The 25536-nt window shown below is 31.9% G+C and overlaps 1 protein-coding gene across 1 annotated transcript in view; it reads left to right on the top strand.

Annotated features, from left to right (window-relative positions):
* LOC107443776 (soluble guanylate cyclase 89Da) overlaps positions 1 to 25207 on the top strand; it is a 72780-nt gene extending 47573 nt beyond the window's left edge. The window contains exons 7-10 of the mRNA XM_087152007.1: positions 806 to 959; positions 8720 to 8829; positions 21156 to 21245; positions 24605 to 25207. Of these exons, the coding sequence (XP_087008133.1) occupies positions 806 to 959; positions 8720 to 8829; positions 21156 to 21245; positions 24605 to 24679 (429 nt within the window). The 3' untranslated portion in view covers positions 24680 to 25207. The remainder of the gene's footprint in view (positions 1 to 805; positions 960 to 8719; positions 8830 to 21155; positions 21246 to 24604) is intronic.
* The last annotated feature ends 329 nt before the right edge of the window (positions 25208 to 25536 follow it).

Here is a 25536-nt window from a genome sequence, read left to right as displayed (position 1 = left end):
GACAACGTATTTTAAAATTTGATTTCTCAGGAACTATACGACCAATTTTGTGTTTTTCCATTTAAAATTGCAGTCTTTGGAAATCCAATAAATCCCAATAATTTATAATTATTAAAGTTTTAATTATTAGTTAATGATCACCCTTCTTTCAAAATGTTTGGAAATTCATTTTTTTCCCTTCAAATTTCTACATCTTAGCTTCAATAATCCTAAGGGTCAATTCTCTTGATTCTTGTTGAACTTGTTTCTAATTTCTTCTGCTAGTCTATAGTTTGTCTAAAGTAAGAACTCCCCTGACCACTCGTCCTATGGTAACGAGGTATAACTATTTCAAGTAAGGGTGAGGGGTCATTGTTTAGGACAGGTTTTGGCACTGGTCGGTATAAGAAAGGGAATCTTTTTCTTCGGTCTACTGTGTTAGCCCTAAAATGAAGAGAAGCTACCCTCCCTGAAATGAGTTCTTGTTTCCTTAGCAGCAGACAGCCTCAGACTTTGTGGTGGGGAGAGTTCTTTCCGAAGACGAACTTCTGTGTTTCGGTACTGAAGAAGGTGTATCATTGTAGTAACGAAATCTCATGTCTGAATCCTAATTATCTGACATTATTTGTGATCTTCTCCTGCTGTTTCACTTTTATTCATACACAAAACTTAGTTCGTCTCTTTATTTGGATATTGGTCTTGATAAACAAGTTGGATTAAATATTAACCATTAAGCACACATTATCATGAACCATTTCTCAGTCATATGTAGAATTGTAAATTTAAATGTTTGCGCAGTTAATTATACTTTCTATGAGTTCATTAGGTGGAAACAGTTGGTCAAGTGTATATGCTAGTCAGCGGGGCACCCGAAAGGAGACCTGATCATGCTGAAAATGTAGCCAGGGCAGCTTTGGACATGATGGCTCAAGTCAATGGTATGACCACATCTGACGGAGAGAAAATTATGGTGAGAATAGGTAGGAGTGAACTTTATTTAACAGTTTTGTAAATTAATTTTATTTAAAGGAGTAAAATTCAATACTTAAGACAGTTCCCAACATCCAATTTACTCATTTCTTTACAAATATATAAGGCTTGAAAGCCTACATATACCAAGATGGAAAAGGGCAAAAACTGGTAGGAAAATCATTTCAATCTAACATCTTTCTACAAATTCAATCTAGCAATTTTCTAGAAAAATTAAATTTCTGCAACTACCAAGATTTTACAATTATAGCATATATATAAAACTGCTCCAACTGTCGTAAGTTACTAAGCCGACATGCAGCACGATTTTATGGTCGTGAGTAATCATATTGTGAAAATTTCGAGTATCAAGCCGGAGAATTGCAAGAAAGTGATCTATGCTGGTCTAGGATGCCGACAACTGATGCTGGTCTTGCTCTACTGATGTCTTCTTCTTCCTTGCGATGTCGGTCATGAAGAATTGATGCTGATTATCCTGAAAGTTTCAAGGTGAGTGATGCTGATTTTGATCTCGTCAGGTTTCTGATACGAGAGAGACAATACTGATAACTGACCATTTTGATGTCTGGATTTTGATCCCGCCATTTTGTTTTTTCAAATCATGCCGTATCATAAAACAGCTCGTGGTGGAAAGGTCTCATTCTCTGGTCGTAATTCACCGTCGCATTGCGTAGAGTCCACGTCATTAGAAAAAATCATTGCTGCCTGTGGGATTTCAAAAAGATATTTTCCATCAGTTAAACTTGAACATATTGTTGATGATCTTGTAGAGTTTTACTCTCAGTTTGATACAGAGGAGCTGATTCATTTAGATAAATTACTTAGCAAACTGCTCATTCAGATAAGATCAAGTTACCCTGGAGACTATGAATACTCATACTTCCTAAAACTGACAAATGCAGCTTATCACGTCAGATGGAAGCGGAAAAAATTTCAAGCAGAAGAAAACAAGGTGATGAATGAAAACTCCATTAAAGTCGAATCAATAATGACTGAAACTAATCCAAGCACTGCAGACAAAACCATGGAAAATAAAGATGAAAACTTGAATACAACACCGAATACAGAAACTGACACGGACATCAATATTAACAATAATACAGAACCACCAGCAAAGAAAAGAAAAAAAGAAGAAGAAGCAAAATGCAGTCAAAACAATTGAAGATAATTCTACACTCATGTCTACAAACAGCTGTCCTTCTTCTAGCCAACATAACTCAACAGATGACGTCACTATCTTGCCGACAACAAAACCTAAGGAGGTTACCGACAAAGTACAGGATCCGCCCAGCAAACCAGAAATAACACCGCAAGCCAGATTTATTAAGGTTTTGGTCCGGGGCCTGCCTGTGGACTTTGATAAAGATACCATCAATACAGAAAAACAATATTGAAACCTTTAAAATAGTGCAGTTTAAGAAGAGAATGGGAGAGGCCTATCGGCACCTTCCACTTTTTCTCATAATCCTAACATCAACGGTGAATCACCATAGAGTATTCAAAGTCAACAACATACAGCAGATCCCGATCAAAATCGAACGATTTCGAGGAGGTCGAAGACCTACACAATGTTACAACCGTCAAATTTATGGACATACGCAAAGCCACTGCAATGCACCTGCAAGGTGTGTAAAATGCGCTGAAAACCACAGGTCTCATGAATGCAACAAAGACAGAACAACACCTCCAAAATGTTGTAATTGCTACAAAAACCACACAGCCAACTATACTGGGTGCGAGACCCGCCCCAGCAGAAGGAGCCCTCGAGCAACATCAAATTCGACGCCTAAACTTGCTCACCGATTAGTGTCATTAATCGAAGAATTACAGGAATTGCTCAAAAATGAAGAAGTGCTCCATCTTCTAAGGGAGATCATCGGGGAATCATCTCAAACCCAGTGAGTTCTATTCTTATTTTCAAGACTCTCAAGTTAAATTCACTGAACTTTTCACAGTAGACTTTTACTTATGTTACATTAAATTACATCAAATTTTATTTTCTGATAATATAGCCAATTTATGCATATATATTTATCAACTTATGCACGTTAAATTCCTTTGCAAATTCTATTGTATTTAATGAACAATATTTCGCTTATATTTATATATGTCAACAGATGTCAATTTAGATTTGATATTCAAATGTTATATTTACTATATTAATTTATGTCAACCTATGTATATATATTTCAAATTATGTTTATATTTATATGCTTATATTTATATGTGTAAATTTAGTTTCGATATTCAAATGTTTATTTACCCAAGCAAAGTGCTTGTAATTTTGTATTAGCAACCACATCGACTGCTAAATTCAAAATGTTATCACTTTAAACTTATGTAAATTTCTAGATGTATGGGATAGGGGCCGCTGCGCGGCCCAGGTGCCCAATTTTTTATAAATAAAGTAAATAAAAGTAGTTACTAAGCCATGCACAGAGTATATACCTGCACTACATCGACCAAAGCTTCTGCTACTCTAGTATCTCTTGCTAACGACAGTACTCGAGTATCTCATGACGAAGGAGTGGAGTGTGGTACTCCGTAACAGAAATCAGTCTAAAGTCATAGTTAACACCCCTTAGATAGATCAGCTACACATAGTTCAGATAGATCAGCTACATAGATAGATCAGCTACACAGCTATACATAGTTAACACCCCTTAGATAACACCCCTTAGATCACAATCAGCTACTTATGGATACTTCTGAGGAGAAGAAATGACTGTTAAGATGATCCTCGATTCGGGAGTTTTCCATTCACCAGATTACACTAGTTCTCTAGTCGTTCCATACGCCGCCAATTACCCAATCACCTCCTTATGCCTAACGCCAAAAGTCTTAATCGATCAAGGGCTAATTAGAAAGATGAAGAAATTTCTTTTTCCTTCACATAATATGTGAACAATCTAGATTGTAGGAATGGCCTCACGAATGAATGTGCTACGTCTATACAAAGGGTTCTCTACTACATCGCACTTCACCCTAGTGGTGCTCTCTTGTCAAACAAAGAGCGCTCCTTCCTAGCTTAATTTGTGAGGCCTATGGCTGAAGAGTATAGCTTGTCCTAGTGTTATTAGAAGCATAAGGTCGTAACTAAAACTTTCAAGAATTGTTTTAAAGCAAAATTATAAAGGTTATAATTAGTTAAAAATTTCATTACCTTAATTCCTTTTTAAGTAACAGAAAATTAAAAAAATAAGTATTCGTTGGAAAATAGTTATCTTTGCAAAACAGTTAGCATAAAACTAATAATATTTAAATTGTCTGAATTTAGCATTAACTTCCTTTAAAACGAGCTTGTAAAACTATCTGCATACCTGCCAACTTTTAATCCTTTCGAGGATGATTTTCCCCATTGGTAGTAAAATGGAATTTAAATTACAATTTTAGGCAGAAACAAACGCGGTATTTTAAACTAGCTTATGCGGACTGTCATAAAAGTATTACATATTAATATATATGATTAATTTTTTTAAAAATAGTGGTGGATCAAAAAGATTTTAAATTAAGTTTATAAATGCAAGGAAGTATACATTTTACTACCACTTTAAATACAGAAATAAAATTTTACGCCAAATGCGTAAAAGTTGGCAGGTATGTATCAGGGTTATTTCGTAATCCAACTTTAAAAAGTAGTAATTCATTTATTTAAAATCACGGATGACAAAAGAAATTTTTCTTCGCATATCAAATAGTCTAATTTTAAAAAAAAAAACATCATTGTAAGTATTATTAAAGTATTTTAGAAGCCACAAATAATCTTTCGTTTTCTAGACGATTATCTTTTAAAATGTCTCAAACTATGAACCCATAGCTGATAACCCGGAAGTCACAGAATATTCATGCTTAGCTTAATTTGTCTAATTTTAACCGCATTTATAAACTTCTATTCTGAACAAATAGGTTTTATACAAGTATATGTTTAGTTCTTTATATGTAGTGGAGGAAAAAATCATTCTTAATTAAATGTATGAAATAAATAATAAAATGTTAAATCATAACTTTTAAAAAATTTCTAAATATTCAAATCCATTTTGAACTATGGAATCAAGAAATTTAAATTTACAAACCTCTACAAAAATAATCAATATTAAACTCTTAGCTACCACCTTTTAATTTAAAATATTTTGATCATATTAACTAATTTTAGGTTGTATAGTCTGAAAGTTACTGAGGGAGAAATACTACAAATTATATCTGCCAACTCTTCCGGAAGATTTTATTTTCATATTTAAAGTGGTAGCAAATATATACTATTTTTTTCTTTTATAAACTTAATTTTTAAATGATTTTGATCACCACTATTCTTTCAAAAATTAAGCACATATATTAATATGCGGTACTATCATGGTAGTCAACTTAAGTCTTTTCAAATGCAACGTATTTGTTTGCTTAAAATTTAAGTTTTAATTCCATTTTAATACCACTGGGGAAAATGACAATGGAAGGTATTAAAAGTTGGCAGGTATGTAACTACTTCTGATATAATATTAGCGATGTAGTTTTTAATAAAAATACATTTATGTAAAATTTTACAACCACTTCAAAGGATTGAATCGTTTTTACTACGTAACTGGATTACATAAAGAAAATTTCATAATTGCGAATTTCTACAATCATTGAGGAGAATGTTTTAAAGAGGTGGCACTGTTTTTGTTTAAAGTTGAAACCTTGTTGGTTTCTAAAAGAATTTGTTTCACCTACCACAATGTCCCAGATATATAGTTTGAGAGTTATGATTTTAAATGTTGGCAAGATAGCTTAATTTATATAAGAATTACTCATACTTACCTGCCTTAATTATTATTTTACCACCAATTTGAAATTTTTTTTCTGATTGTACACGTGGTAGCTATGATATAGAAAAACTAGTTATTTTTAGTGCAAGAGCCATATTAGGCTATACCACACTTCTCACTTGGTAAAAGTAATATCAAAGGGTAAAAGTTGATTTAAATTATTGAGTGAAGTGTCTCCAATTAAATCCCGTAAAGTTGGAAATTCATGGTTGAAGTATCGACGTCTAAATTGTTCATATTTAATACACTGGGTCAAAATATGTGTAACTGTTTAAGTTTCTTGGCATCTTGCGCATACGGGAGCTGGTTCATCAAATAATAAAGGTTTGTGGGGGAAACGTTTGTGTCCAATTCGTAATCTATTTATAATGACTTCTAATTTTCTAGGCATTTTTAATGGTTTATTAGGGACTACTGATGGTTTTATTTGAAACAGTTTATTATTAATTTCACTTGTTCATGTTGCTTCTCATGTTTTAGCTAATGTACTATTTATAACATTTTTAATATCTGTATGTGTCAGTGGTCTTTTCATTATTTTTAGTAGAATTTGCCATTTCTTTTCCTTGGAATTCCAATATGACCAGGGATTCAAGATAAAAGAATATCATATTTACCATCAGTCAATTTATTGTAAAAGTTTAAAATTTTGGGTAAAATGGTATGAGGTTTATTTACTCAGTGACGTAATACATCGACACAACTCTTTGAATCTTAGTAATATATCAAGTAATAGTAATATATCAATCTCTCATACCATCTCTCATATCAATCTCTTAGTAATATATCAATAATTTTTTGTAGTTCTAAGAAAAAATGTGTTCCAGGGCTTAAATAATTCCATTACATTCTGAAGTAAAAACGGATGAATATGGGATAAGTTTTTCGGCTATGGTATGAGGATCAGTCACGATTGCAGATGCTACGTGATTTCTGAAATTTTGGTCCGTCTGTAAAAAATAGCCTTGTAATCTTTATATTGTTCACGATGGGGCAGGGCTCGAAAAACCGCCCGTCCTCGGCGGTCAAAAATTCCCCGCGGACAACAAATTTCTCGAATCCAGCGTCCGCGCGGACGGCCGTTTTCCCGTAAATGCTCGTGATACATTTTCAATTTTTGTTATTTTACAAGAGTCTAGCGCCACACTTCTAAAATGACCCTCTAATCTCGAAATACAGCAACATACTGCGCATGGTGGAATTGATGTTTTCTCTGTCTGGGAGTACTGCAGCGGTTGAAAGGTACTTTTCAGCAATGAACTTACAAAAAAACACATTACTTACTGTTCTTAAACAAGAAGCGTTAAACGCATTTATGTACATCTACCTAAATGGAAAACCTCTTTCAGATTTCTGTGCAGAAACCGCTGTAAATCATTGGCTTGATTGTGGAACTGGCAAACGTCATATTTGATTCATTTAAAAAACGCAGTACCATCGGATAAATTGACATGATAATTGACAGATAACTTAACCTTTGTTATTTAAATTATTTCATCAAAGAAATAAATTATTTCATAATAGAAATACTAGGTTTTACTATTAGTAACCTAGTATTTCTTTTATTATTGTATAATGCAATCCTAGTAACTACTAATTCATTGTGCAATTTATATAAATGTTTGTAATAAATAAGAGAAAATTATATTTTTATTTATTTAGAAGCGACGGGTTAGTTTCAAAGGAGGACGGGTACACTTTTGGACAAGCCGTCCTCGGGGACGGGTAAAATTTCTGAGTTTTTTCGAGCCCTGCGATGGGGATTAAAGTTTGTTGGTAGATGGATGAGATGTGATGTTTGAGGCTTAGTAAACTGATTAAAAACAGTGATGATTTGAAAAGGTAAAATATTTCATGATGTAGTGCGTTCAACTGGCACTGAAACGTTAAAATCCACAAGTTCTAAGTCGCTTAAAAGCTTTTTCATTCTTAACCCAAAAGTTGGTTTTAACGATGGTCTGTTCTCGAACAGTCTCTCATAATCTAGTGTAAAACTTAAATGCAACCCATCTTCATCGCTTTTTCATTAAAGTGAAAATAGTTAAGGTCTAACTTTTGTCTGAAGAGGAGATACAAACTTAGAGAATATGAGCCATTAACTGGAGATGTGCAAAAGACACCTGTCGCAATACGTAAGCCTACATTATGAATTGAGTCTAAATATCTTATCACAGATTTCCGAGCTGAACCATAATCTAATTTCGAACGAATAAATAGTACGGTAAATTTTTAGCTTAGAAAAGTAATTTGCACTTCACGAGTTGTTTGATAACATTTTAAGCAAGTTTAGTTTTTTCCTGCAGTTTCTTTTAAAGATATTGTATGTGAGATAAAAAAAAAAGTCAATTTGGAGTCAAGTATTATACCGAGAAATTTGATTTGATTTAGAACTGTGTGTGTGTGGAATACGGGTTGTTTTAAGATATAATTCAGGTTGTGGATGTAGCCCTCGTTTTCTACTAAAGTGCACACATGATGTTTTTGTGGGAGAAAAGGTAACACTCGCCCAGTGTAATATAGTATTTATTGCAAGCTGAAGTTGACGTTCGACAGTCCGCATGCATGTAGCTCTAAGAGGTATCCTAAAATCGTCCATAAAGAATCCTTCTTCAACAGTAGGTGAAAGCTTCGTTATTATTTCATTAATTTTTAAGGATAAACAGCGTTAGGGGAACACATTCTTTCTGTTTGAATTCATCTGAGAGTTCTGAAAAGATTCGAACTTAGAAAGTTAACTTACTTAAGAAATTTTGTATAAAGTATTGCATATTGCCTGTTATATTATGATTAAGAAGATCCCGTAGAATTCTGTCATTCGTTTTTTGAATAACAAAGAAAATAGTAATTAAGTGTTGTTTTTTGAGAATTGCAAGTGATGCTTACATTAGTTTCTAGTAGAAGTATATTATCTATATATACTTCTATTCTGACATATTTATATTCTGCAGGCATGCACTCAGGACCCGTGGCAGCTGGTATCGTGGGTTTGAAAATGCCCAGATACTGTCTTTTCGGCGACACAGTGAATACGGCAGCTAGAATGCAATCTCACGGTGAAGTAAGTCGAACACTTTGTTATTCTTTATGGATGTATAGAGAGTGCTTCTGTTAGATCTCTTATAAAAATGAAGTAAAAAATATGCACATTGGAGATTATTGGCACATTACACATAACGAGAAAAAAAAATGAAAAACGTCATCAAAACCTGGTAAATCGTTAATAAGGAAGGCGAGAGGAAAATTATTCAAACCGTTTAATTGCTGGAGGAAACGTAAAGGAGCTTGAAAAAAGTAAAAACATCTTAAAAATTTCATCTAGCAATCAAACTGGTTTTGATGCAAAAATCAATTGTCTTCGTTACTAACGATTCAGTAGGTTATTATGACATGGTTATTTTTTTCCTACAGTAATTATTAAATTGCGTACAACACATACACTTTTTTAAACTTCATTTTTGCAACGATCTCAAAATATGTAGTAAGGGTGGTAATTACAGAACACCAATATAAGTCTAAAAACACATTGAAAATAAATTCATTTCAAACTATGTGTGGTATGGAGTGTAACATTGAATACTACTTAAGAACATGTGTTAGCTTATAGATTTTAAAAGAAATATCACTATAGAAATATCAAAATATATTTTAAAAGAAATAGTGTAGAGTTTTCTAAAAAAAAAACTCAAATTAGGAAAGTTAAATTTCTAGTCATCTTATGTTATATTTTTGCAAAATAACTTACATTTGTTCTCAATAACTTACATTTGTTCTCTCTCAGTTCTCAAATAATGTTCCACGGAACTCTGGGATTCCGTGAACACGTTGTAGAGGTTCTGTGAATTAGTACCTTTTTTTATTCCTTTTTTTTTAACCGGTGATGAGTTTTGAAACCACTGATCACATTTAGAATCAACAACATTTAATTCATAATTTTTTTTTTATCTTTCGGTTGCCTTTATGAAATTACTTCAAGTAAAATACCAATGACATAGAAATGACGTTTTTGAAAAGAAAATATAATACAGTCAAACCTGTTTATCTCGATTGATTGATTGTAGAGTTTAATGGCACAAGATCCAAAAGAGGACATGCTGCGCCAAACAGTTCGTTAATGCAGCTTAAAATGTAAAATGCTTAGAACATTTCTTTTTCTATAAAATACATAAAGGTAATAAAACCGTCAATAACGAGATGAATATATTTAAAAGTCACTAAAATCCAATAAAAGGTGTATTTATATAAGGTAAAACGGTGAATGGGTAATAAATAGGAGTGAATAAAATCAGATAAAACCTTCTATATACAATATAAAATACCAATAGCTCGCAGAAATGCGAAAATGTTAGGATGATGGATTTCACCTAACAAATCCTTCATACATAAAATAGTGCAGTTAAAGAAAGTAATACGATGTTGGTTAAAACAGGGACAAATGGTAAAAATGTGATGAAGCGTAAGTAAAACGTTACAAGTGTCGCATTTGGGAGGAGGTTCTCCAAATAATAGATGAAGATGGGTGAGTCGAGTGTGGCCGATTCTGAGACGAGTAAGCTTTACATCTGCACTACGTCGACGCAATACTGGTATATGATTGAGATCAGATTTTATATTATATAGTTTATTTTGAGTTTGAAGATCCCTATGTTGTTGCCAAAGATATACGATAATCTGCCGGATATGTAATTTAATATCTGAGTATGGTACAGAAATTGTTAAGGCAGTAGTGGCAGATCGTGCTGCAGAATCAGCCAACTCATTTCCTGGTATACCGACGTGACTCGGTATCCAGCAAAATAAAATATCAAATCCCTTCTTGTGAAGAGCGATTAATAAATGATTAATGAAGCATAAAATTGGGTGAGTATCGCTGCGAAAATTTTCTAGCTGGTTCAAAACGCTCTTACTATCGGAGTATATAAAATACTTTCGTTCGGAGCGTGAAGAAATCAGCCGCAATGCCAAAAGGATGGCAACAGCTTCCGCAGTGAAGACGGAACAAATATCTGGGATTTTGTAACTATAAGTATCACCAGCGATGATGACACCACAGCCGACATATCCCGCAGATTTTGACCCGTCAGTAAAAACAGGCAGATACTCGGGATATTGGTGACGATGAGAAATGAAGGTATGCTGATAAATGTGGGGTGTACCATTAGACTTACTGTACATCATAAACGGTGAATGAAACTGATAGGATGAGATGGTCCATGGAGGTATGAGAAAATGATCCACTGATTGCGATGGTAATTCACAAATGTCGAAAGTTTGTATGAATGTACGAACGCGAGCATGTAATGGTCGGACGTGAGAAGGTCTAGCTACATACAGTCTCTCCAAGCTTGTTGAAGAAACTTCACACCTTAAGGGATGTGATTTACTAGACATGACACGATAGTAATATGTCAGAGAGAGCTGCATGCGACGTAGATCCAGAGGTAATTGTTGGCAGACGACATACAAGCTTTCTACTGGACTGGTGCGAAACGCACCGCAGCATATACGTAAGGCCGTATGATGCACTGTGTCCAAGCGTTTTAAGTGAGAAGATGCCGCAGTGCCATAGACCATGCAAGCGTAGTCAATACGTGACAGTATTAATGCTTTGTATATTCGCAGCAAAGCGATACGGTCTGCTCCCCAAAACGTGTTTGACAGAACGCGCAACATATTCATTACCTTCTCACAGCGTTTTCTCAGTTGTTTAATATGAGGGAGGAAAGTCAGTTTTTTATCAAAGACTACTCCCAAGAATTTCGTTTCCTCAACAATAGGTATTGCAGTGTTGTTAATGAGTATAACAGGATCGTTATGTAACCTGCGTAGCCGACAAAAATGTATGCAGGAACTTTTGGTGGGTGAAAGTGCATGACCATTCTGATTACACCATTCTACAATTTTGTTGACTGTAAGTTGAAGTTGACGCTCAATCACTCTCATGTCAGATCTTGCACAAGATATATTCAGATCGTCAACGTAAAATGTGCCAAAAACGGTGGGTGGAAGTATATGCAAGATGAGAGATATATGAACGATAAAAAGTAGGACGCTCAAAACGCTACCCTGTGGAACACCTTCAGATTGAACGTATAGGTCAGAAAGTTTATTGCCAATTTTTACTCGAAAATATCTTTGCCGCAAAAAGTTTTTGATAAAAATAGGTAGAAGACCACGGAGGCCCATGTCATACAAAGCCTTAAGAATACCGTATCGACATGTCCGATCGTAAGCCTTCTCAATATCGAAAAAGATAGAGACAATATGGCTACGTCGGACAAAAGCATTACGAATACGAGATTCCAAGGAAACAATGTTGTCCATTGTCGACCTACCTCTACGAAATCCACTTTGAAAGGCCGGAATACTGTTTATCTCGAATCTCACGGGAAAGGGGAATTAACAATTAAACACGGGAAAGGTTAATAATGAAATACTACCGAAAAAATTCTTAAGTTAAACTGTAAAAAATTATAATAATGATTAGGATACATAACAAAAATAAATCTCTCATCATCTATATATTAATAGGCTAGCAATATTTTGTCTCGCTAAAACTCCCAAACTACGCAACAGAATTAAACAAATAAGGTGTCGTTTTAAAGGTATTGTTATGTAGATGTGCAATAAGGTCTTAAATTATGAAAATTACCTTTAATTAATTAATAAAATTAATAATTTAGTTTCAACCAATGAGAATTCAGCAAATCATTTTTCGGGTGGTTCGCATAAGCATTGTTTCCGTAAGCATCGTTTGATTTAAAGCATTTCTGAATTAATAGATTGATAAACAAAAATAAGAGTGGATAAAAAAAACGGAACGGAATTCAATATCTTTAGTTCCTTTGATAAATTTTTAGTTTCATGATAAATTTTTTGTTTCGTTACAATAGAATGGCAATGGCATTGTGCGAATATTCAAACCAAAACAAACTTTCTACAAACAATTATTTTGATTTGAGATTTAAAACGATATCTTAGTTATTTAGTTCTATTTTTATTTATTTAGTGCCTGCTGCCTAAATAAAATGCCTGCTATCAGGCGTCGAAATATCTCTGGCAGACGTCAGAGAAATGAATGGCGGAATTCTAAACGGGAAAGCATTTCTTATTGAGATATATTCTCTGCTACAGCTCCAAATTTCTCAGCGACATGAAGAAAAGATAATCAAATTGTGAAGGGGGCAGAGAAGTGTATAAATTTCATTAAGTAATTGATTTCAATATCTGGCATTTTTATTTTAAAATTTAAATTTGTTAAAATGTTTTTATAAGATTGCGAAGGAATGGAACTGCGAAGCAGTTCTGGGGGTTGGCGAGCGTAGCGAGCAGGGGGCGGAGCCCCCTAGTTTTTATTAAATCACTATTAATTATAGTCAAATTTATAATTACTATTTCGTAAAAATAAAAATGAAATAGTCATAATTTTGAATACAAAAAACTAATATGACACCTATGAACCTTTGAAAAATATCACAACACTAAAAAAAAGCGTTCGGTTCATCCTTTATTTAAATACAATTATCTATACATAGTTGCCAATATGGCTAGGAAAAAATCCAGTAGATTTTACGAAATATACAGGGTGTTTATAAAGTCCCAAACCCATTTTGATGTTTAATAACTCATAAAATAATAAAGATAGATACCTACATATACCTTCGTATTTCCACAACTAGAAGAGCTTCAGCCACATGTCTTTTTGCAACAAGATGGTGCACCACCTCATTGGGGTATCATCGTTCGTAGTTCTTTGAATGACCATTTTCCAGGAAGATGGATTGGACGAGGAGGTCCAATTCCTTGGCCACCCAGATCGCCTAATATAACGCCGCTGGACTTTTTTCTTTGGGGATTTATAAAGGACGATGTTTACAGGAGGATCGTGTCGAACATTGATGACTTAATAGCCAGAATTACAACCGCAATAGCCTCTGTGGATGCCGACATGCTTGTCGCTACCTGGCGTGAAATTGACTATCGACTTGATATTCTCCGTGCGACGAAGGAGGCACACGTGGAAGTTCATTGCCGAGGGTCATGAAACTTTTTGAGTCTATCTAACCATTTATGTTATTACTTTTAATCTATCTTTATTATTTAATGAGTTATTAAACATCAAAATGGGTCTGGGACTTTATAAACACCCTGTATATTTCCTGATAACTGATGCATAACATACTAAATATTTTACATATAGGAATTTTTATTGTAATCAATATACAAACATTTTATTACCGTAAACACTATAAATGGTCTGCAATATTTTACATTTATGATTGACATTAAATGTACTTAAATTTTAAATGTTTTTTATTATGTTAACTCTTAATTTTGAATGTTAATAAACAAGTGATTTATTAATTGATAGTTGAAAGATTTTTTTTACAAATTAGTTTAAAAAGAGAATAAAAAATTTATATATATGAAAATTAATATTTTATCAATCATAAATGCAAATATTACTTTGTGAAAATGCATCAAATCAAATTTTAGTAAAGCATGTTAATTTTAATCAATTAAACTATAAACAGTGTCAATTAGCTAATTAAACACTGCAGAAAAAATCCTTAAATTAAATTGTGAAAAATTATGATAATGATTTGAATAATTTAATTAAAAGGAAAAAAAATACAATTACAAAAATACATTTTAATTAATCACTATTTATTATAGTTAAATTTATAATTACTATTTCATAAAGACAAAATTAAATATTCATAGTTTTGGATACAAAACACCAGTACCACACCCATGAACCTTTGAAACACTAAAAAAAAAAACACTCGGTTCATCCTTTATTAATTTACAATTATGTATAACGGATTGAGTAAAAAGTTGTCCGCCAAAAAGAAAAAGTGATAAATACATACAAAATCAGCAAAGCTAATGAGGTTAGTAATCTTCATTCAAATCGACAATGGTCTGCCAGCTTTCTCGCAACTTTTCAATCTTGTAACGTGCGCAAGTTCAGAAAGCGAGCGATCTCATTTATGACCTCGTCATTTGAAAGGAAGATTGTGCAACCAAGATGCAGCCGCAGATGTGAAAACAGAAAGTAATCCGAAGGCGTAATATCTGGTGTGTATGGTGGATGTTGGAGTTTTGCATTTGAGAGCATTAATTATTGCTTTTGGGCAAACATCAAGCACCAACGCAATAGTTCGTGTTGAAACATTTCTGTCTTGATCAATGATTTGCTTTGACTCGTAACAATCAACTTTAATAGGGCGGTCAGAACATGCTTAGTCTTCAATGTTGAAATTCCCAGCATTAAACCTTTGAAACCAAACTTTTACTGTTGTATCCAAGAAACTGTATTGAAACCTAAACTTTCCCCCTTTTTTGTGGCATTCAGTTGCACTGAGTTTATTTCGACATAGTACATAATCGTACCGAGAAGGTTAACTCTTAAGGGAATGGCTGCTGTTGGCGCGAAGGTATCTCCCCTTGCAGAAAACTTTTTACTCAACCCTATACATAGCTGTCAACATGGCTAGGAAAAAATCCAGTAGATTTTACGAAATATAAATTTCCTGATAACAGTTGCATAATATACTAAATATATTACATCTAAAGGCCTGGTTTCTTAGGGCAGGACGCCGTCAGCTGGAAATCAGCGCTAACCTCTGATTGGTCCATTTGTGAGTTTGATAGTATACGTCATCGAACGCTCATCTTGAACTACAATTGCCGTCCAACTCAACTGCAGTTGGATTACAACGTGACGTTAACCACAGAAGCAATGGCGGACAACATCCAACAGCACATTGAAATCAGCGAAGATTTTGATTTTGACATTAAACATAGCACTCTTCATTTAGCTCAGCTATAATGAGTTTTTTTCTTGGACAAAATCATTATTTGTTCTCTAAAACACTGGTCGACTATAACAAAATCAATACAAATTCAAAATAAATATTTGTTTACGTTATTAAAGCATGCGCAATGAGAGATAATGTCTGCGTTGGACCGACTGCTCACGCTGAGCTAACAAAAAAGTATTTTTTTGGCGTCAGCTCTACGTCAACTTTCCGCTGACGCCCAGATAAGGCGCTTGTCCTAAGAAACCAGACCTTAAGGATTTTTAGTGTAATCAAAATACAAAAATTTTATTACAGTACACTCTACGAAAAGCCTGCAATATTTTCACTTTATAAATGAAATATTCATAATTTTAGATACAAAAAACTAGTATCACACCTATGAACCTTTGAAAAAAATAATCAAAACACTTAAAAAAAGTACTCGGTTCATCCTTTATTTATTTACAAAATATAAATTTCTTGATAACTGTTGCATAAAATACTAAATATTTTACATATAGGGATTTTTATTGTAATCAAAATACAGAAATTTTATTAGAGTAAACACTATAAATGGTCTACAATATTTTACATTTATGATTAACATTACTACTTAAATTTTAAATGTTTTTCATATTATCTCATAATTTTGAATACTAATAAACAAGTAATTTATTATTAATAGTTGAAAGATTTTTTAACTAGTTTAAAAAAAGAATTCTGAATTTTTTAAAAAAAAAAAAATCTTAGAACCAAAAAAAAAAGAAGCTCTAAACTGATTATTATATACGAGGCTTTCTTCACTGTGTATGAATAATATTTATTTAAATATACAAGCAAGCAATAAATTGTGTAAAAATTTGATTTCAATAGGGATTTTTTAAAAATTTACTTAGTTTTAGAGAATTTTCTATAATATGCAAAAATCAGGAGAATTTTTATTACACCTGTAGACCAGGAGAAGCTGGCAAAATCCAGTGAAGTTGGTAGCTATGTAATATATTTACAATATCGGTCAAAAGTATAGACTCACTTGTATTTATTTCAAAACTTTTAAAAATAGTTAAATATTTCTAACTTAAGCGTATAATTTATCAAACATAAGCATTAACAAATTTTGCAAAATGCTATTTAAAACTGTTTATTATTTTTTTGTTTCGTAATTCTGTCGTTGATTACGAAAAGACCGAAAGTGCATGTAAATACCTATTCTAAAAAAAGTTTAACTTGTTTAAAAAATTCAATTAAAAAGTAAATTGTTTATGAATTAAAAATTATCTTCTTTTGTCAGGCTCATCATGTACATAACACATTTAAAACACTAATGTAATAGCCTTAATTTGCCAGAATAACTGGTACATATTAAAAACAAAAGATATAATTTTTTAATACAATTTATTACAGAAATATGGGTCGAAAACTAGAAATAAAGTGTCAAACCATGTGCAGTTATTATTGTATTTCATAGAGAAGGCTATTCGAGTAGACAAATTGCCTCTAAAACTAATGTTTCCTAGACCACTCTTTCAAAACTTTGTGAACAGGAAGACCTAGAATAATGTCCAAAAGCGAGGATAAGTTTATCTGCATTCAAAATAAACAGCAAAAGATTCAAACAGCACCAGGAATCCGTGAGGAATTGAATACTACTAAGCGAAAAACTGTGTCAGTAACTACTGTACAACGTCGAATTTGTGACTATAATTTAAATGGTTGTGTAGCTGCTAGAAATTTTTTTTTGAAAAACAAAAAACATACTTAATTGACTGCAATGGGCTAAAAAACATGTTATCTGGTCCTTAAAACAGCGATCAAACGTTTTGTTTTATAACGAGTCAAAATTTGACCGTATGATAAATCAATGCTTACTACCAACTGTTTTGCCAGTGACAAAGTTGGAGAAGAATAGAGATATTTGTGGATAAAAATGTTATCACAGAATATTGCCGCGTTACGCTTTTCAATGTGGTCAGAGAATCATTGGTCAAGGGTTTGTTTTTCAGAAACATAACGATCCGAAACAGTCATTGAATTGAGTAGAAAGTACATTGCACCAAAAGAAAACTGAAAGTACTTAAATATATGGATTTTCCCTCTGGACCCCCCCCCCCCGATATTAATCAAATTAAACTACTGTTTGGTGAACTCTTTAGAAATGTTAGAAAAATGCGATGCAACAATCAAAACAAACTTTGGGAATCTTTACTTAGTTGCTGAAACCAGATCTCATCTAGAACATTGCAAAAACTAATAGAAAGAATGCCAAAAATATGACCTGCTGTGATTAAAGCTAAAGGAGGATATTTTCAAAGAATCCAAGATTGGACGAAAATCATAAGTCTTAATAATAATCAATCATAAGTCAGTATTAACAATCATCAATCATAATCAATTTATAAGTAATCAATTCTTACCACATAAGTGTATCTATATTTGTCAAAACATAGTTAATTTGTTGTGTTTTTTCTGTTTAAAAACCTTGTTATTTGTTCATTTTTAAAAATTCAAGAGTGAAATCTAAACTTTTGACCAGTATTGTATATACAATGTGAATTAATTGAAATTCTAAAGAAATAACCTCTGAGTGAACCAGTAAAAAATTTTAATATATAAATGAGAAAAAAAAACATTTCCAAATTCAAAAAATAAATCACAATAAATATATTAAACATAATTACAGAAAAACTTTTTATTGTCATCAATTATTATTATTGTAGTCAGAAATTTGAAACTACTATAATTTTATAAATAATAAACACAATTTTTTTGTAATCTATAGATAAAAACGCATCCTTATATTATGCATGAGCATACCAAACAAATTCTATTGATTAATTTAGGCACAAAAAATGAAGCTTATTTTTTATCATGTTATATAGAAAATATATTATATGTTATATCTAAAAATTTGTAAATATAGACTACAGTAATTTTATTGTTGATTTAAACTTTATATGAATACACAGCAAGTTCAGTACTAAGTAGACCAAGAAAAAAAATAATAAAATAATTTGAATATGTAGAAAAAATAAACTCTTAATAAATACCTATATAAATTAATTTATTGCTGATTTAAGTGATAGTAAATAAAGATCATGCAAAAAAAAATTCTACTAAATCTTAAATATTAGTTTCAAATATAATCACCTAATCATAAATTTAAAAATGGTTTCAAATATAATTCAAAAATAATTATATTTGTTAATGGTATCAATCCATGCAATGTGAATTAAACGTATTTATTTAAATACTGGGAAAAAAACTTATAGTGAACCAGCAAGAAACTAATTTTAATACAAGTACATAGGTATAAGTAAATATATACATAGGTAAAAGTAAACATTTCCTCACTTAAAAAATCCTTCAAATTATATTAAATAACCTGAAAAATGTAATAAATATAGTTACACAAAAACATGTTTATCATAGTCAGAACTTTATAATTACTATATCTCAATAAATTTAGAATACAGTAGTTTCAAATGCATTTTAAATTTTTTGTATGTTAAGGTACCATCAAAAAATTTAGGGACATAATAAAAAAATTTATTTTAATGTTTAAAAAATCTATTCCTTTGTTTATTATTAAAAAAAATATAGGAGGCATTTAATTCATTATTTGATTTGTGAGTGCGAAGTAAACAAGAAAATTCAGGTCAGCTTAGCAATCTTTTTAATTTATTTTTCTATTTGAAATATCTTTTGATAGCGCATTAACTTTATAGTAAATCATTAATAAAGAGTAATAATTTACAATGTAATTCCAGACATCAAGAAGCATGAGTAGCACGATAGCCATTCATGGTTTACGTTTCTGAGACTAGAAACAATTTTCTTTTTGACGTTTTGTTCCTGCGAAAATTCAGAAAATAGAGCTGTTAATTTCTGACCCAGTTCACAAAAAGTCATGCCTAAATCTTGAGTAGAATACGTTAATCCATATTTAACAACATCAAACTTTTTTTAACTGTTAACAATAAAGAGCTTTCAACCAAATTTTTGTCTGTCATTAACAGTTAGTGACAGGCTTCACACTGAAACTTCTTACATGCAATTTTGGCAACAAAGCCAGCAAAATATGCTGCTCCATTTGCAGAGAGCAACTTACCATCAATAGGGAAACAAAAGATATCACCTGATTCCCCTTTATAGTAAGTGAACTCTGCAATTTCAGAGTTACCAGCTACCTCTGAAATACTTTCATCTTCTATTTCGGTAAGCAGTTGTGTAGAAATAAGAACTGTGTCGTGATCGGGTTCACAATTCGTCATTCCGCAACTGCTAAAGTTATTCTGTGCAATTAACATTCGAGCCCTCTGTTGAAAGTCACATGCAGTAGGATGGTCATTGTTACCTCCTCTGCGTCTGACAGCAGAAAAAAAGTTCTCAATTGCATCCTGATGGAGTCTGCACTTTAGTATGAATGGAACCTCATCAAGTAAACGAGGAACCAGTTTCATAACAGCAGATAAGGTGATTTGCCATCCACATAAACAGGGGGAATTAATTTTTTTCCCATTGGTCTGAAATTCAATTGACTTGATGAAGTCTAAGAATTCAGCCCATCTATTTAAATGGGATGAAGCTTTTGTAAAAGCTGATTTCAGACTATTATATGTATAAAAACTTAAGAAAAAGAAGACCTAGTAAAGGTATTAGAGGAAATTGAAGGGATTGCAGACATCAGCGGCAATATTGTTAAATTGAAAGAGAAAATTGAATCTTTCGAGAAATTTAAAAATGATTCGGAATTTGTTAAAAAATTATTAACTACCGCCGTAGATGAAAGGGTACAGGCAGCTGACAGGCAACTTAAACAAAACGAAATTCAAATACAGTTAGAAAAACTAAAAGTAGAAAGTTGTTCAGCAACGCTGCTTGGAGGCAGCTCTCCGCTATCGATGTTGCTGTTATGCTTATATACATTTGTTTATAATAAAACATACAGTTTTATAAATTTAAAACATATTAATCAAAATTTTTCAAAAGGAATTAATATAAACAGATTCAATGGATTGAATATTTAATAACGCATGTTAAAACTATTACTTGGTTAAAAACTTGATTCGCTTCAAAAATATACAGATTATAAATAACAGTTGACATTTTTCAAAAAACTAAACATTCACGTCTGGGCTATTTTTGAGCACTTGAAACATGTCACAACTGTTAATTCCTATTTGTATATTTTTGAAGTAAAAAAATTTTTAATCAAGTTATATCTTACCGCTTCGGTTTATTTTGATTCATTCCTAAATTTTAGTTTAAATTAATTGTTATTTTCAACCTTGCAATTTTGATATTTCTCTCTGTTGGATCATCCAGGATTTTCTCTAATATCTTAAGAAATGGTAAATCAATGTTCCATTTGACAAATTCTTACGGATCTGTCCCTAAAAGCAAGCGATAAAAAATTCTCAAGATAAAATGTATTAGAATAACATAACACTAATATGTATTCAGAATTTTAGATTTGTGATGTCATTCTGTTACAACTTATGACTAAAATCTTTCATTGCGTGGTCAGAGACTATTTACGAAACTAAAAAACTTTTTTTTAATCAATTTTTTTTTTTTTTAGTCTGGAAAAATCCACATCAGTGAGCCGAGTAACAAGCTCCTTACCGGGCATGGATTTTCAACAGTCACAAGAGGACCAATGAAAATAAAGGTGAAGAAATTATTCATGAATTTTGCATGCAAACCTGCAAGTGAGGTGATCGTTGGTCAATTCAGAAACCAATCTGGTTTGACAAACGTGCACTCTTGCGTGACGTTGCTTACAGGTATCCAATTAAATCTGATTCAAATTCAAATCACATGGTTAGGCATAATCACTTTACTTCTTCTCAAGATGCAAATATCCAATTCTATGATTAGTAGAATGGTCAACTTTTTTTCATTTGTATAATTTATAATTCTGATGAGACTGATTTGATTTCTATTAATTAATGAAATTTAATTTCGATGTTAGTGGATAAAAATACTACTTGAACAAGAAGATCCAATACACTCAACGGCTAACCACTTCCATTGTAAAAATTTTGGCAGAAACTTGTTTATTTTCTGTATTTGAAGAAAGTAGTGAAACATGCTAAAGTTGCATTTTATTGATCTCACTACAACAAAGAAAGGCTATAGATATTTTCTCATTAAACCACCTGATCATAAAAGGTTTAGGTTACTTGGTACTTCTTTCACTATATGCACATTATCTATATCTTCTCTGGTATTACAGCCTAGAATAGGCCAAGGCCATTCCACGAAGCGTCCTTCATGACCATGAGTGCCTATCCATGAATCTCAATTTTTAAGAGACTATATACTGACTGAGATTTAATTAAACACTGCCAAGCAATATTGAAAAAGAACTCATTTCCATTAAGTTTTTTATAATATTTTATATTAATTATAAGCAAAATTATGCTAATGGATGTAACAAAATTTATAATATTACGGAGTGGGATATAAATTCTGAATAAATTGCATGCAATTTATTCAGCATGCAATTTATGAACATTATTTAACAATGAAGAGCAAATTTGTATTTGCAAACAAAATTCTTTAGTTCAAATTAAAACTACAAGGCGAATTTTGCCTGTGGTTTACAACGTATCAAACCTTTGAATAAATGCGTTCACAACCAATTCGCATTGCTACCATACAAAGCTTTCTCTCTCTCTTTTCTGGAAAAAAACTTTGATTTTCGTTCCATCAAAGCAGTGGATTCTGGTCTCAGGGTTCGAGAGTGCTGTGACAACCGTTTCTAAAATGACAGGGTTGATTCAATACATTAATTGAAGTATTATTATGCTTCCTAATTTAAAGCTAAATTACTGAACTAATTTATAATTTGTAAAAAGATAATAAATTTAGACGAAAATCATTATATTATCAACAGAATTTTAGTGTTAATAAATTTAACTAAGTACAAAATCTAGAATTGTAATAATTGAAATTTTCTCATATAAATTGACCATCTATTGGTTTGAGAAAAATTAGCCAAGGAATTGATTTTTTTTTTAAAAAAAGAGAAAAAAATTCGAATTTAGAACGGTAATTTATGATTAATAATTTAGTCAATAATTTCCATAATTTAATTTCTACCCTTCTACTGTGCTTTAATATCTTAAGAATTTACTAACATTTGCCAGTAACAAGATTTTCAAGACTTACCTTTGGGGTTTTCGGGTTGCCACCGTATAGAGTCTCAATTGTCTCTTGCAAATATTCTCTAAGGTAGCTCTAAAGCTAATGTCCAATACCTAGTATCCAACAGCGAACATATGGCTACAGTTCGGTTAAATTCTACTGTAATTTAATCTGTATTTAATTGTTTGATTAGTGTCAGTTGTTGAAAAATTTTATTGATGGTTTATTGAATACAGATTGATATTTAGTCCCTTTACTGCAGCTTGTAACTCGCCATTACACATTTTCTGTTGGAATTTCACTTTAATAGACGGCAACACCTAAAGCTCGACGATTTTCAGAAAGAGAACGAAGTTCTTCAGAGAGATAGTCAATTGTGATCTTTAAATCATACAGAAAGTCTGAAACGATATAGAGAGAGAGAGCAATTAAAACTAGCAATCTCCTATCGACAACCATCAATGAGTTGAAAGAGCATTACTAACTGTTACAGTAACATCCGAACTGCATTATTCCCAGTATAAAATCACTGAATGAAACCTGTATTTTAGTAACCACTGTTGAACAGTTACCTTTTATGTTATTATTTTGGTATTTTTTGAAAACTTAACTTCGATAGTAAATCGTGTCAAAACAATAACATTTGAATTTATAAGAAATGGGAATTTTAAATTCTTAATTAGTTGAAAAAATAATGACTAGATACTATTCACACAAAAAAAAAAAATAATAATTGACTAGTCCCCTGTAGCTAGGACAAATCATGAGCATGGGGCTTAGGCTAGGTATCAATAAATGCTCTTCTAAAAATGTTTTATAAATGTGTTTTTAGATTTCTTTTATTTAATATGAATTTCTCAAAATATTTGACCCTTTCCATAAATTTTTAACACACTGAAGATCACTAAGCGAGCTCAGTCTTGGTACGTGGTGAAATAAATACATTCAAAAGTTAAATGAAAGCTTCCAAATTAAAATAAAGTTACACGATAAGCTAAAACAAGAAATACTCAACACACATACAAATAGAACAAATAAAAATGAATAAAATCGGTTAGAATCGTAAATGCAATAAAATTATAATAATACAAGTGGTACTACACGTAGTTTTGTGCAGGCTATTCAATAATTACTATTTACAGATTAAAGGTCTTATTGTGAGATAATGATAAGCTATATTTTTTTTTTTTAAATTTAATAAGAGAAAAAATAACAGCTAATTTCTCAGTGCTTTAGCTTAATTTTATTTATCTCGTTAAATTCCCTAAAGTTTAATATCCTATTATCACTTTCCTTTTTATTTATTTTTGCTGTAAACCGCGTACTACGGCAAAAACTGATTAAAAGCTATGATATTTCAAGAATATTATTTATTTATTTTTAATGCAGCACATCACTATCTCGCAATAAACTCTTCTACTGTGCAAGAAAATCAATGTATAACAGAATCCGTCCTAATATGTATTTTTTGAATACTTACCAAAATGAAAACAAAAACGTATACATTTTAGGATTCGCAAATTGATATTTAACCGAGGAAAAAACTAAACCGCATCCGAAATCTGAAAAAGCTCGGTGCAGAAAAGTAAAAATATTGGACAAAAAGACAGGTTTGTTGGCGGAAAGAAACAGAAGAGTTACAGGACGATTACTGCAAGTTCAAACCTACTGGGATGTATATTACATACATTTTCCTGTACTGTAATTGGTCTGATTTCGATAGCGTTTTTGTTTTTTTCGCCGTTAAATATCAATTTATGACCCCAATACTATGTTTTCATTTTTGATAATGATCCTCGAAATACATATTGAGGGCGGTCTTCGCAAAACAACATGATTATAACTGTTTTTTTTCCTTCTTTTCTTTAATATTTTTAGGGTAAAGGAGAAATGAATACATTTTGGCTTCTCGGTTTTAAAAAAGAAGAAAATCAATGTCAGGGTGGAACTTAACCTTCATTTTTTGTTTCCATCATCTCATCACAGCAGTTGTAGTGCATATGAGTTGCCTGTATGCAAAACCTGTAATCTGCCTTTTGCAAATGTAATGGAAATAACGAGATAAAAATCCGTTTTGCCAGGCTTGCCAATTAGGATTTTCTTTTCTGGAATAGAATTATTAAGTTAATGAAAAGTGAAACAGCAATATATACTATAAACTAAATGAGGGCCGTGGTAGGTAGCCCAGCGGTTGGAGAATCGGACCAAAGGGCCCGAAGTTCGTATCATCCTCAGTGATGCTTTCCAGACCGTCACCAATAGCCCATTGTGTTGAACTTAAATAAAGTACCTACCTTCCAAATTAAAGAAAACTCTCGAATCCTTGAATAAGGATTAGAGTATATATTTAGGTCACCCCTGGTGAAAAAAAGAGGTGTAGCTTAGAAGTTTTGCATATGGGCGACTTAACATAAATATAATTGCTCTGTATGTCATTAAGTTATTTCATTTCTAACAATAAATTTTATAGATAGTTGTGCTAACTCTCTGTTTTATTTGATTTTATCTTTCACAGCAGCACAAAACGTAAGTCCTTGGAATCAAATTTAAAATATTACTCTGTTCTGTTCTCTGACCTCACCAGAGGTCATCAATTGATGTGTTTTAATCGCCTAATTTGACATGAAATAATTATCAGAGCGTATTGATAATACATAAGAGATTTAATAATATTAAAAAACGAACAGAATAACGTTGTATATAAACATATTAACTGGTAAACTGAGCAGCGTAATGCTACTTACAAGAGCCGCAATCATTATAATTATACATTTTTATCTGGAGGTTTACGGTCCTTTTTCCCGTTCATC

Source organism: Parasteatoda tepidariorum, chromosome 9 (genome assembly GCF_982258835.1).
Source record: "Parasteatoda tepidariorum strain Cologne lab strain chromosome 9, Ptep-v5.0, whole genome shotgun sequence".
Classification (NCBI taxonomy): Eukaryota; Metazoa; Arthropoda; class Arachnida; order Araneae; family Theridiidae; genus Parasteatoda; species Parasteatoda tepidariorum.
Note: the sequence above shows the minus strand (reverse complement) of the source record. Positions and strands in the feature narration are given on the sequence as shown.